Genomic DNA, 14,484 nt, shown 5'->3' on the forward strand with positions numbered 1-14,484 from the left:
CTCCACTCACCTTCCTACTGCGGTGTCTGGAACACATTCCCGCCGATTCCCCTTGCCTGACTTCCAAGGTCCCACAGGGCAGCCCTAGGAGCTCCTTCCCATCACTGAACAGATCACACTGCACAGGAAAGGTCATGGCCGCCCTCTGCTAGAGGCCCCAACTTGGAGACCAAGGGCAGCCCCAGAGGCCAGGGGCTAAGCTGAGCCTGTTGGACTTCCCTAAGAGTCACCCTGGGCAAACAACAACCCACCCCAACCTGCTCAACAGCAGGCATGGCATCCGAGGAGGCTTCATAAGACAGAAACACTTGGACTATCCTATCGGTGAGGCCAGTCATGGGGGGCATCGGGGTGCCGGGGCGCTACAGCCCTGCAAGGGGGCCAGTTGCTCAACCAAGAGAGTCTTCAAATGGGAACCCCTCCGAGAGGGCAGAGATCGCCTGAGTGACAAGGTTTGCCTCACAGAGGACTCAGCTTCCCCAGGAGCCGTGGCGGGCGTGATCTCCAGACACAAAAGAGAACTGAAGGACCCCTGGGCCTGACAAACAGGAGGGAGAAGCATGGATAGCACTCTGTTGTTTTATTCTCAAAGGGTAAGACAGCTGTAACTCCAGGTCCTAGGGGCTGGGAGAGAAGGTGGCGGCCTGAAGCCCAGTGGCCACAGGACCGTTGAACCCCCAGGGAACTCATGCTTCTTGGGACCCGGTTTCCCTCCAGACCCAGGCTCTAGACTTGGTGACAGAGTCCCACGGACTGGAGACCTCCCTATGCTCATCTCCCACTTGTTCTCTCCTGTTTTCTGGAAAGTTCTGTCTGAAATGGTGGCTGTCTGGCTGTGCAGATGCTGACAGGGAAGGCTGCCTTCCCCATACCTGGAGAGCTGAGCAGGCCAGGAGTATGCCAAGAGCCAGGAGCCTTACCTGGAAGACAGTGAGAATGGCCGCGGGGAAAGTGTCAAAGTTCGTTGTCGGGGTCTCATCCTTAAAGTTGAACCTGAGGAGAACAAGAAGTCTTGGAAAGAGGCCGCCCCACCAGAGGCCAAGGGATCTGGCACCTCGGCTTGCAACACTGTCCCAGGCTGTGGGTGGGCTGTGTGCTCGGCGCCATTGTCCCCCTGGGGGACCTCCAGGCGGCAGACAGGTGGAGGGGGCCTGAGCAGTACATCTGTTCTGAGCTCTGCCTCCCCAGTGGGGCCCTCAGCCTCATACGACCCCCTCCAGGGCCCACTTACTGTCCCCCAAACAGCTGCATGCCCAGCAGAGCGAAGACCACGATGAACAGGAACAGCAGGAAGAGGAGGCTGATGATGGACTTCATGGAGTTGAGCAGAGACACCACCAGGTTCCGCAGGGAGCTCCAGTACCTGTCGGGGCAGGTGGGGTGTGTCCACGCCCAGCTGCGCCCACGCGGAGGCGCCTGCCCGCATGCAGATGCCACACTCCAGGGCTCTCCCAGTCACACCTGTGGTTTCCGAGGCCTTCTAAACCCCAAAGGCCCCACACCTGGAGGCCAGAGCTCTTCTCCAGAGAGTTCCAGATCCTCCACTGGGGGTTCTGGGGGCGCGGCAGAGATCCTGTGTCCATTGCGGGACTCACCCTCATCTCCCGAACCTGCCCCTGTCACTCTGCCTGGCAGAATGGCGCCCGATCCCTCTCCACCCCTCAACACCCAAGCAGCTTCCAGGCATCTCTGCTCAGACCACGAGTAGAGAAGGAGCTGGAGCAGAACACAATCAGCCCCACTGGCCTGCATCAAGCCGGTCCTCAGGGCTGTGAGGCGTGATGTATAACCCGGTGTGAATGCCCCTCTCAGCAAGGGCCCAGGACACAGCGTGGATCAGGGGCGACGGCACTGCGAGACCATTTCCCTGGCACCCCACAATGCCCACCCCTCCGTCACACTCTTCAAACGCTCCTGGAGGGCAGAGACCATGTCTCTGGGCATGTCTCATGCAACTGGACCCCATGGCACACGGGCCCCACTAAAGTCCGTGGTGGCCCGGCTGTTGATAGCTCACTCACGGGGTGACTGGGGGTCCAACCCCATGTCCGCATCTGGAGAGCTCCTCCCCAGAAGAGGTCGGGGCATGTGGCTTTCCCTCCAGTCACCTCGAGACATACTACACACCTCTGTGTCTCCATCACCGTGGACAGGTGGGAGTGGCAGGACAGACAGCAGTCACTGAGCATCCCTGGCCCTGTCCTCCCAAGGGCCAATGGCACAGAGGCTCACCTATCTTCCATGGATTCTCTTACAAGGCACTTGAGGGTTCATGGAAGATGGGCTGCAAAACTCTGGGAAAGCCAGCCCTCCTCAGGACAGGGGTGGCCTGGCTTCTGGAAGGAAGCAGCGTCCCTAAAACACCAGGCCCCACCACCAAGGTGAAGGCAGGTCTTGCAGTCACCTCCTGGAGCGAGGTACCAGCACAGCGTGGGGAAGCAACAGAGGACTGGCTGCTGCTGTCTCGTGGCCACACGAGACGTCCAGCAGTGTTTGTGGACTCAGCTAGACCAGACTCTCCCCACACTCTCCCGCAATGACACCATCATGTCTTCAAATGGTCTCAGGTTTGGACTGAAAACAGACTGGAGAAGACCAGCTGTACTCCCATCTACCCTGGGGAGATCAGTGGGGTTCTGAAAGGTCACTGGAGGGGCGACCTGGACCCCAGGGCCTCCTGCACAAGCTCACTGTTGACAGCTCTGCTCCTTGGGTCCTGCAGCTGTCATGGTCCAGGCTGCTGGGGAGAACTGCATGGAAATCCATGCTGGAGCCTGTGTGGGCGGCTACACACTCATGCAACGGGAGTCCAAAATTCAGGGTAGGCGAGGTCCCCGCTGTGGTGTGTGTGCGGCCACAGCTAAGACCAGCTGAGAACAGAGCAGGCTTTGCTGTGGGTGAGACGGCTATGGGTGAGGCGCACCCCCTCTTCCCACCACTAGAACCCTGGCAGAGAGGACCAGCACTCACTCAGTAACTGCATCACACCTCCGCCCTGGGCCTCAGCCCCCTCGTAGACAAAATGGTGCAAATGGCTTCCAGGGTTACGTAAAGAACCAACCGGAATAGAAGAGAAGACACAGGCCTGTCACTGCCCTCTTGCCACAGCTTAAACGGGGCCGCGTCAGGCACAGGGTGGAGAAAGCGGGCCTGGGAATGGGAGCCACGGAGGAACCATGCCGGCTCAGGTCAGGTCAGAGTCAGTTGAGGCCTCCCTCCCTTCCTGGGGTGGGGCTGCAGGGGAGGTGGGAGGACTTGGGGGTGCGATGATAAAAAAAAACTTCCATCTGATAACTTCTTTTTTCTCTGTTAACCATGAAGCAAAGTAACCCTTTGAAAGTTGAAAGATGGGACTGCTGGTTTCAAAGGAGGGCACAGTATGAAACTGCAAGAAGCAAGCTAACTAGAGAACCAGGAATCCTGCCGGCAACATCGGGGCCAATCGGGAACACCCCCGAGGGTAGATACGGCCCCCAGGGCCGAGACAGAGTCATGCTGGGCAGGTGCTTTATAACTGTCCTTTGTATTTAAACCAGTATAAGCACAAAAAGAGATTCCGGACATCTGAGTTCAAGGCCATCACCGTGAATTCCTGGGAAGAAGCATGCTGTGCAGGCCCGTCTCAGATGTGACCAGCATTCCCCCCTCGCCTTCACCCGGGAGCACACGGGTAACTCACTTTGTGACTTTGAAGATCCTCAGCAGCCGGAGTGCCCTCAGCACACTGATCCCGAAGGAGGCTCCTGGCCTGATGGCAGCCCAGACCACTTCAAAGATGCTCCCCACAATGACCTGCACGGGGACAGCGTCAGCCTCAGGTACAGGCCCACTCATCCCACACCTGCACCTCTGCATGAAGCGCCTCTGGATCACACCGTAAGCATCCACAACACACGGTACACGCCTCACACTGAGCTCCTGCAGCCTTCGGGGAGCACACAACCGTCCGGTGCTCACCTGCCCCCTAACACGCCCACCCTGGATGCACCCCGGGGACACAGGATGTGGAGCGAGCGTAGGCCTACTGCTTTCCTGACTGGCCAGCTGCAAATCAGATCAGCTTGGCATCAACGTTCTCCCACAGCACTGAGAAACCGGTGAATGTGCCAGGATCGAGGCCCTGGCCATGACTGGAGACCCCTGTAGCATTTAATGCTGGTCCATTAACCTGTACATCTGCTCTGGCAGGTCACCCCAAATGCACAGCCATCCTCTGCGTATCTCTCCATGCTGAACACAGATGTATCGCTGAGAGACCATCTGATGTCCTGTGACGTCCAGACAGCCGAACAGCTGCACCCCTGGTACATCCCAGGCAGCACAACACATGGGACAAGCTTGCCACCACCTGTCGTTGGTGACCCTGAGCACCTCCACCAATTTTCCACAGCATGCACACAGCATCCGGATGTTTGTCTGGGGCTGGAGCTCATAGTTTCCTAAATCTGTGTTCTTACTGTTGGTCTTCCAGCATCTCTGTCTTTCCTTAATCCTCAGAATTTGTTCCCATTCGTCCATGACGCAGGTGGCCCCTGAGATGGCCCACAGTGATCCCCACTACTCGGTATCCCAACCTTATATAGCCTTGTCCCTCAAGGATGGGTTGGACCCAGTGACTCACTTTTAGCAAACAGAATGTGACAGAAGTGATTGGCTATCACCCCTGAGATTCGGTCACAAAGACTGGCTTCCTCCGCGGTGCTCTCAGCTCTGTTGCAGGTCCCCAGCTGCCATGACGTAGGACATGAGGGAGCCTGGGGAGAGGCCCCCCTGACCAGGTACTGAGGGCTGTCGGCCACAAGCAGGAGCTTGGGTGTGAGCTCCCCACCCCAAAGAGCCTGCGGTTACTGCAGCCTTGTGGGAGAGCGAGAGCTGGGGGCCCCCAGTTAAGTCCCACCTGACTCCCAACCCACTGACATAAGAGATAACAAATGATGGTTGTTTTAAGCCACTAAACTGTGGGATAATTTGTTATCCACCAAGAAAAACAATACACATTTTGGAGACAGAAACGGAGTGCTCTCCAATGTAGGAGTGGCTTTGGAGCCAGAGACTGGGCATGGAGCAGCACGTCAGTGAACCCAGCCTGTCCGTGGGTTCTGGACAGCGAGGAGGTGCGGAGGCTGCACATAAGGGTCTGAAGGACAGGGGGGCAGAAGTCCTGTTCTGTACTGGCAGGAAGTTCGGCCACACCGTTGCCCACAGCTATGTGAAGAGAAGAAAGTGTGCCGCATGGATGGGGAGGCCTCTGGGATCTCCAAGCAGAGTCTGCAGGTGCGGCCTGGGGTGCTCTTGCCGCCCACTGTCGGCGTGGGAAGAGGGAGAGGCACAGGAAAGGGTTGTCAGCTGCCTCTCCAGACAACCAAGGATGCCAAGTTAGGAAATGGCACGGTCCACAGCGGAAGCCAGGACACAGCTGTGGCACTGTGGGAGCCCGTCCCTGCGGAAACGGCCTCTCACGTCAGCTTGATGAGCAGCAAGCCCTCCAGGGCACTAACGTGCGCTGGCCTCAGCCATCTCAGCATGGACGCCCCACAGGGAAGGGCCTGTTGCGAGAGTTTAGGTAGGGCTTTCCTCAAGTGGAATCCAGGAAGATTCACAACATACCCATAACACACTGGAAGACTTAGCTATGCAGAGACATCACCAGCTTGGGTTGAAAGGGACACAGACGGTACAAGACAAAAGCCTTTGGATTCCTAAAGTCCTACCGGTAGGAAGCAGGCTGAGAAAACTGTCCAGCTGAAAACACATGCTATCTTTCCTGGAACAAGAAAGGTGATGCAGAGGCCAAAACCAAAAGCCCAGAGGGCTTCCCAATCCTTAGGAACTAATCCCAGGATCCCCAACTCTTCCCAGCTGGATTCCTGAACCGCTATGGGCCACAGACTCCCTTGTGTGTCCCACTGTCCCCTTTGAACAAGAACGCCAACGGCAGTTCATCTATGCCAGTCCTGCCACCGTGCAGGTGACAGCTTGTCTTTTTAGTTCCGTGGGTCCACAGGTGGGGAGGGACTGAGCAGCTGTCCTTGAGGAGCCGTGACTCTACCTGGGCCTGGTTTCGTGAAGGCCCTGGACTCTGAACTGCCACTGTAATGGGAGGTGGCTGGGGAAGCAGGAGGACATGGGTGTCTTTTACATCAGGAAGGATGTGGTCTACACCAGAGCATAGACTGTGGCAGGCAGCCTCTAAGACGGCCCCCAGTGACCCTGCCTCCTGGGGTTCATGTCCCTGGGTAATATTTCCCATCCCCGTTAAACGTGGGCTGGGCCAAGTGACTCACTCCTAACAAATATAATATGGCAGAACTGATGGGTCGTCTCTCTGAGCCTGGGTTTCTGTGGCTTCTGTCTTGGGTACTCTCAGTCTCTGTCTCCGATCACAAGCTGTCACATCCTGAAGACACTCAGGCAGCCTGGGGAGAGACCCACGTGACCGGGACTGAGGCCTGCCACCAACCACATGAGTGAGCTTGGAAGTCCCATCAACAGCCATGTGATGAGCTTGAAAGCAAATTCTCCTGTCCTAATCAAGCGCTGGAATGGCTGCGTCCCAGCTGTCAGCTGCACTGTGACTTCCCTGAGACCCTGGGCCACAGGCACCTGGTTAAGCCAGCCTTGGACCCCTGACCCATAGAAACTGTGAGATAATACACACTTGTTTTATGCTGCTAAATTTTGGAATAATTTGTTAGCTTATGTGCAAATCATTCCCATGTCCTGGGATCCAGTTAGTTCAAACCAGAAGATACAATCACATTTACAAGATCAAGGATTCTCTGAGATCTGCTAACCTCTTTGGGGTCCCTCCGGCCTGTGTGAGCCACAGGCTTTCCTCATGACTCAGCAGGCAAGGGACAAGAAGCCATCCCAGGAAGAACCGCAGGTGTCCATGTCTCAGGGCGCACCCTGGGCAGCCACCGCCCCTCCTTCGCCCAGAGATCAGGCAGCATTGTGTGGCACAGACCTGCTTCTCCAGGGCCAGACTGCTGGGTTCACACTGCCTCCCCCACAAAGTACCTGGGCAGCCTTGGGCCAATCACACAACATCTCCAGTTACTCATCTACAAAGCGGGAGCCCTTGTGAGGATTTAACAGAGCTGCGGACACAATGTTCCGTCAACTCCACTGACAGAAAAAGTCAACGTCACACTGAATTTTTGAGTTGAACTTCTACCTACAACCAGAACTCTGCGGAGGTGTGAACCTTCCTCAGGGCTGGCACGGCCACTTTTCACTGAGAGCCTCCACTGGGTCAGAGCTCCTCCCTGGGCTCTGGGCTCAGCACCAGGGAGGTGTCCGTGTGCTTGCTGGCCTGGGAAGGGCTTTGTCCCAGGGAGTCTTGAACACCTGCCTTTGAGGCCTCCCTGACCTACAGAGGTTGGTGAAGGGACCCAGGCCAGCCCCACGAGAAGGGCTGGACCATCACGCCCCTGTCAGGTCCTCCCTGAAGCATGTGTCCAAGCTGCCCAGAGCCAGATCTGCAGGACAGTGAGGGAGCAGGATCACAGCCCCTTGAGCTCTGCTGGGGACACTGAGCCCTCTGTGGAGCAGGGGCACATTTGGAAGACGGCTGTACCAGGCACAGAGGGGGCACCTTCAGCTGATCTGCAGATTCCACGGAGAGGGTCAGAAGTGGGAAGGAGGGTATCCTGCAGCTGACGCCCCCATAAGTCAGGGCCCGACCAGGATGGGACGCCCCTTTGTCAAAGACCTCTCCCTGTCTCTAGGAAGCCTTCCTGACCCACACAGGGTCACAGGGCGCTCAACTGCCTGGGTCCTACAGCACATACTGGGTACAGCATTCCGGGAGGGGGCTGTGTGCGCTCTCGAGCAAGGATACAGCTGGACCCGCCTGGACCCCAGCCAGCACCTCTCATGAAGATCTTACTTACCCCAAAGTCGAAGCAGTTGAATGAGGACCGGAAGTAGCTTCTGGGCCCCAGGCCATACATCTTCAGGGACATCTCTGTGAGGAAGAGACCCAGGAAAACAAACTCTGCAAAGTCTAGGAGAAGCCGGAGAAGAGAGGGATTAGCTCTCAGCCTCCCCCCACCTGGCTCCAGCCCAGACTGGAGGACACCAGACCTCTGGGCCCTCCCAGGGTTGAGCCCTGCAGGCCTAGTCTGTGGCCCCTGAGCTCAGAAGTCTCAGCTCAGGAGGAGAATAATGAACGGATTGGGACCGGGAGGGGCCCAAAGAGATGCCTGTCCACTCTGAAATGTGGTGCTGCCCAGAGACAGGCTCTGCGGGAGGTGAGGGCCTGGGACTGGGCTCGGGAGTGAGTTCCGGGGCCACACAGTACTCCCCAGAGGACGGCCTCAGACCCATTCTTCTGCCTTCAGGCTTGCTCCCCACCCCATGTTCTGAGCATGGTGGAGACCCTCAGCCTCCTCATCAGAATCACCCCGTCCTCCGTGAGGACTTCCCCAAAACCCTTCCAAAACCCCCACATCACCGTGTTTGGTTTTCACTTTGTTCATGTGTTCACCTACCACCCAATACTGGACCGGCCAGCATGGGGCTCCCAGGAGGCGCCAACACTTGCCACCCCCTGGCTCTACGAGCCACACAGAGGCTCCTGGGCACCTTCACCCTCCTGCAGGAGACCCCTCCTGCCTAGCCACTGGGAGTGCAGACCCTCAAGGGCCTCAGGACCAAAGGGAGGCCACACTGGAACTGAGGGCCATGCTGGGAATTCCAGGCACTCAGACAAGACACAAGCCCTAGCGAGGCCCGAACAACACGCACAGCCAGAGCGAGAAATAACAGGTCGTCCGGACAGCGAGAGAGGCAGCGGGCTCTGCCAGTGGTCAAACCAGGAAGTCCAGGAAGCAGAACAAGGTCACTGTCTCTGATCCTCCTCCCCAGGTGCTGAGCTGGAATCAGCTCATTATTCTGTACAGTGGCCCACAGGCACCATGGCCTCTGGCCCCAGAGCAGCAGAAGCCAGCGAAGCGGCTCAGAGCTCAGGGCAGAGCCTGCCCCTGAGGGTCCAGGCCCTGAGCAGGAGTGGAGGGTAAGCTCCAGAGAGTCCAGTCCCCAGAAGGCCACTAGCCCAGCCTTCCTGGGGCCTCTGGCATCCGGACTGGTTGGGAAGCTGGACCTCAAGCAGCTCCTGATAAAACAGACAACAGAAGAGGGGACCACATAGCTCTGGACCCTGACATCTGCTTTCTTGCACAGCTCTCCACCATGCACTCCACCACAGAGACCCAGCAGCCTCAGTCGGGGGCAGATCTACAGTAGCCCAACTGCACACGAGCAGAGGAACAGAGGCACCAGCCCCACTGCCCCACACAGACAACGACCTGTATGGCCCACGGTCTCGGGGGGGGAGCCCCCTACTATGGCTTGAGTACACGGATAATCAGCTCCTGGTAGCAACTCACACAACAAGCCTGGCCTCTGAAGACAGCCAAAAAGTCATGGAGGCACCCAAGCTAGGCATGCGATAAGGAATGAGAAGGCAAAGTTGACTCCCTGGAGAAGCCAAGAGGCCAAGGTGCCAGGCACGGATGCCCACTGACCTAGGCAGAAGAACCCACTGCAGCCAGGCCTGAATGACCGGCACCTGGGCCTGGCTGTGCTGAGCCACAGGTCCGAGGGGGGTAGGGAGGCGGCGCCCTGCCCCCAAGTCCAGCTCCGAACGCCCCAACACCCTGCACAGTCCCAGAGCCTCTCCACGTGGGGTCACAAAGGCACCTGCCCCTGCGCCGTGGGGCACCCCATAAGAAGAGCTCAGATCCTGGAGGAGGAGCCCACAAAGATGGGCCGTGCCCCTGCCCACACGCCAGACCTTGGAGCTACAGCTGCCCGGCCACCGATCTTGCTCCCAGGAGACCCATGTGAGAGCAGTGCAAGGAACCGGCACAGGAGCTGCCAACGGTAAGACCTCCTGGGAGAAAGGGAGCAGCCAGAGCCAGGAATCCCCCAGCGTCCTGCCTGCCCTTTCACTCTCCTGCGGGAGAGACACCCTTGGCTTCATATGCTCAGCCTCCCCTCTGAGGCCAAGAAAGGGCATCCATTCATTCACTCCTGAATCATTCGTCCAACTGACAGGCTGGTGCTGCTTTGAACTTGCAGAAGAGACAGAGATGAGCCCTCTCTCTAGGCATTCACACACCAAGGCGGGGGGGAGGGGGCAGAGGCAGAGAATTTAATCCGTGTTCTGTATCATAATCGGAGGACAGGGTGGCCAAGCCTGTCCTGTGAGGCCAGGGGGCTCAGAGGATGACAAAGCCCTACAGCCAGTTGCTTCCCTTCCTTCCCCCCTCACCAGTTAGGCTTCAGTCTCAGGGGTTCTGGTGGCGTACTGGGGGTGGGTCCTGGATGGACACACAGCTGAGGTGCACACAACCCATTCTCTGCAGGCCGGCCAGTCTCAGGGCAGAGCCTCCCGGGGAGCTCCAATGAAGCTAGTCCTGGCGGAGACCCCCCTCCTACCTCAGCCACTGCCTCTGCCTCTTGCAAGACCTGCCTTACCTGGCTGGATCAGCCTTCCTCAGCTCCAGCCCAGCTGACAAGGACAGAGCCCAGGGCACTGAGCAGAGGTGTGCAGACCCAGCATACACCCATCTCTCCCGCCAGCCGTTTTCCCCAGGTAATGACAATGAATTCAGGAATTCCCAGGGAACCACAGAGAAGACAAAGGAAGACAAAGCAGCAAGGGGGAAGAAGCGTGGCCAGGGATGCCTGTGGCCTGGCCCAGCACCTGGGCACTCCCAGGCCTGTGCTCCCACACAACAGATGTGTGATCAGGTCCTGCAGCTTGCTGCCTGCCCAGTCGGGTGGCAGGTCCCCAGGACACAAGCAGTAACCACAAGACTGACTGGGCACCATCAGCTTCTTCCATGGGAAGGAAAGGTCTGGCCAGGAAGCCCCAGGAACAGCCGCACCGTTGGCGGGGTCAAGAGGAAGCCCCACCTCCCTGGTCCCCACCCAACCCCCAAGGGTGAGGAGACTTTATCCTGAGGGGATATGGAGGAAAGTACTCACCTCAGTCCCAAACAAAGTCCCCAGACACCAAAGTACAGGTCCCAGGATATATGGATTAGGGGCCAGAGCGGGCGGTTCAAAGCACACAAACCGCCTCCTCACTTTGCTCCCCTGGGCAACCCGAGCCAGGCTGCCTGCCGGAAGCTCCCTGGGCCCCTCTGGCTTCTTCTGCCTCTATGCCCTGCCCCATTACACAACAAGAGCTTTCAGTACAAGTTTGGGAAACTGCAGGTTAGCATCGCACCCCCCAACAGTCACCCCACCCACATTTTCAAGTGGCCTGTGGAGCTCATAAGAACTCTTCCAGAGCTGCCTGAGCTCCTACTTAAAGCTGACAGGCTCAGGGTTGGAAGAGGGGAGTGTGGCTGGCCCACCGGGGCCAGGACTCAGATCCAGGAGCGTTCTTCTCTGGAGAAAAGACTCTCTTGCCACCTCAGGGAGGCTTCAGGCATACAGGGCTCCCATGGAGAGAGCAAGGGGAATCCACAGTAGGCCCTGTGTCCACATCAGCCCCAGATATCAAGCAGGGCTATTGCAGCTGACCCCCAGGAAACAGGAAGGCGAAGGCCTGACCAGAGGACAGAAACTACTAGGGAGCTTCGTGTCTAGAGCTCTCATGAGGTGGGACGACAGACCCAGACCAAGCTCCCCATGGCCTGCAGAGCCCTAGGGTATGACGGGTTGGTCCTGGAAGGTCAGCCCTGGTCCCTGGAGAGGGGCAAGGGGCCTCAACCAGCCCAGTTACCTTCTTCCTTTCCTCCTTGGAACTGCAGCCAGGGCCAAGAGAAGTCATGACTCAGACTCTTGTGGCCCTTAGGCCCATGGACATGGGGCAAGTCAGTCCTGGTCAGGTTCAAAAACCAAAAAATGCAAACAGCCAAAGAGCCCAGGAAGAGCGCTAGAAGGCAGGACTCTTCCTCCTCAGGAGTCCAGGAAGGGAGCCGCAGCCTTGTGGCAGATTGGAATGAGGGGCTAAGTCCTCTGGTGCGTGGGTCTGAGGCCCTTCCAAGGCAGGACACAGGTCCACGTGGCCTGGCTTGTGCCTGCTCACCCCATCAACTTCCTCCCAGTGTGCCCTGGACCCCGCCTCATTTCCCACCACACTGCAGATGGGTTTCTAACCCGTTCAATCAGCTAGGCCTCCTGGCACCCAGGACGGGGAGCTCAGGCCCCAGCAGAGGCCCTTGGGGGCACTTGGGCCAGTGCAGGGGTCCTACCCAGGGCATTCCAAGGCAAAAGGCTGGGAACCAGGTTTCCCAGGCTGCAGACCAGAGGTGGTTCGGGAAGAGGTGAGGGGAGGCCCAGGCTGCAGCTACGTACACAGCGCCGTGGTGAGCCGCTGCGGCTGGTTGTAATGCACCATGGCCACGCACAGCGTATTCAGGGCCACCACACACAGCACCGCCCAGTAGAAGCTCTGCGCCTTCACCATGCGCCGGATGAAGAACCGGAACATCTTCTCCTTCCTACGGAAGTATGACGAGCTCTCTGTCTTTCCGCTCTTGAGGCTGGAACGGGTGAAGGGGGATCCTGGGGGAACAAGGGGCTCACTGAGGACACGCTCTCCCTCACAGACGTGTGCCCCACGGACACACCCTTGAGGACACGCTTCCCCTCCCACTCAGACACATAGCTCCCCCATGAGAACACCTTCATGGGCACTTGCCCCAGCCCGGGTCTAGCTCAAGGCCCCGCGTGTGTCAGACCCTGTGTGCTACTGGCATTTAGCTGATTACCCTTGCACCCCCTGCAGTGGGTCCTGACCCCACCCCCATTTCACAGGTGAGGGAACCAAGAGCCTTGGTGGTCTCCACCGTCACGAGGCTCCAGATGGTCCCCAGCACCTCCTGGCCACCTTCCAGCAGTCCCAATGCTCCCGGCCATCCCAGCTCCTCCATGGGCCTTGGAGAGCACTACAGCGTCTGGTCCTCCCCACTGCTTCAACTCAGGGATCAGCAGCCACTGGCTACCTGTCTTTTTTGAAGATTTTATTTATTTATTTGAAAGAGAGAGAGTGTGGGTGAGAGAACACAAGCAGGGGGGAAGAGGCAGAGGGGGAGGGAGAAGCAGAGCCCCACGCGGGACTCGAGCTCAGGACCCTGAGATCATGATCTGAGCTGAAGGCAGCCAACCAACCAACCGAGCCACCCAGGTGCCCCTGGCTCCCTATTTTCAAGTACTTTTTTTTTTTTTAAGATTTTGTTTATTTATTTGACAGAAAGAGAGAGATAGTGAGAGAGGGAACACAGCAGGGGGAGTGGGAGAGGGAGAAGCAGGCTTCCCACTGAGCAGGGAGCCTGATGTGGGGCTCGAACCCAGGACCCTGGGATCATGACCCGAGCCGAAGGCAGATACTCAATGACTGAGCCACCCAGGTGCCCCTCTATTTTCAAGTACTTTGACTAGAACCCAGCCAAGCTCCTTGGCTTGCATCGGGTCCATGGCTGTTATCCTGGTGCAGAAGCAGAGGTGAGTATGGCCCACAAAACCCAACACAGTCTCTGGAACGTTTGCGATGAAGCTACCACGGCCTTCCCCCATCACCACGTACATGCCACTTCTGCCCTGCCGTGACCCTAAGTGTAAAATGCTTCCCACCGCTGGTCCTTTCCACAGCAGGCTGCTTCTCAGCTTCACATCTGGGCTTCACAAAACACCCTTCTCTGGGCACTCTTTCCGAAATAGGATCATCAGCCCACCCGCAGTAATCACAGCCGCGTATCATCTGCCTCCGTATTGGCTCGTTGACCTGTTCTGTGCCTACCTTCCAGACCAGATTGCACACTCTGTGAGAGCAGGAGAGAACCCTCACGAGAGCCGTTGCACTCCCTGACAAACAACTGAGCAGTCTTCATGGGGGCTTGGAGGTGGTGAGTGTGCATGGCTCTGTCTCTCAGGACATCCCGTGTCTCTGCAGCACATCAGGGTCTCTCTAGTGTTTTCAATAAGGGCCTGGGCATGTGTGAGCCTCCCAGGGTTCAAACCCAGTCAGCTTGGGCATCGGGTCCCTGGGTGAGGGTGTGTGTGTCAGGTGATGTTCGGTGTATGCACATGTATGTGTCACGTGATGTTCTGCATGTGCATGCGTGTCACGTGATGTTCTGTGTGTCATGTGACATTCTGTGTACGTGCATGTGTGTCACGTGATGTTCTGCGTGTGCATGTGTCACATGATGTGTGTGTCACGTGATGTTCTGTGTGTGCATGTGTCACGTGATGTTCTGTGTGTGCATGTGTGTCGCATGTTCTGTGCGTGTCATATGATGTTCTGTGCACATGTATGTGTCACGTGATGTTCTGTGCGTGCATGTGTGTCACGTGATGTTATGTGCATGTGTGTCACATGATGTTCTGTGTGTCACATGTGTGTACATGCATGTGTGTCACATGATGTTCTGTGTGCATGTGTCACGTGATGTTCTGTGTGTGCATGTGTGTTACATGATGTTCTGTGTGTCACATGATGTTCTGTGCACGTGCATGTGT

At 57.5% G+C, this 14,484-nt stretch overlaps 1 protein-coding gene across 3 annotated transcripts in view; it reads right to left on the reverse strand.

Moving 5' to 3' along the window:
- CACNA1B (calcium voltage-gated channel subunit alpha1 B) overlaps nt 1-14,484 on the reverse strand; it is a 186,238-nt gene that overhangs the window by 111,766 nt on the left and 59,988 nt on the right. For all 3 annotated transcript variants that reach the window (XM_035015334.1, XM_035015333.1, XM_035015332.1), the window contains 5 exons: nt 12,319-12,528; nt 7,896-8,008; nt 3,680-3,792; nt 1,232-1,363; nt 921-993 (listed from right to left, as the gene is read on the reverse strand). In XM_035015334.1, coding sequence (XP_034871225.1) covers nt 921-993; nt 1,232-1,363; nt 3,680-3,792; nt 7,896-8,008; nt 12,319-12,528 — 641 coding nt within the window. The remainder of the gene's footprint in view (nt 1-920; nt 994-1,231; nt 1,364-3,679; nt 3,793-7,895; nt 8,009-12,318; nt 12,529-14,484) is intronic.

Source organism: Mirounga leonina, unplaced genomic scaffold (assembly GCF_011800145.1).
Source record: "Mirounga leonina isolate KUSES-001 unplaced genomic scaffold, KU_Mleo_1.0 Mir_170, whole genome shotgun sequence".
NCBI lineage: Eukaryota > Metazoa > Chordata > Mammalia > Carnivora > Phocidae > Mirounga > Mirounga leonina.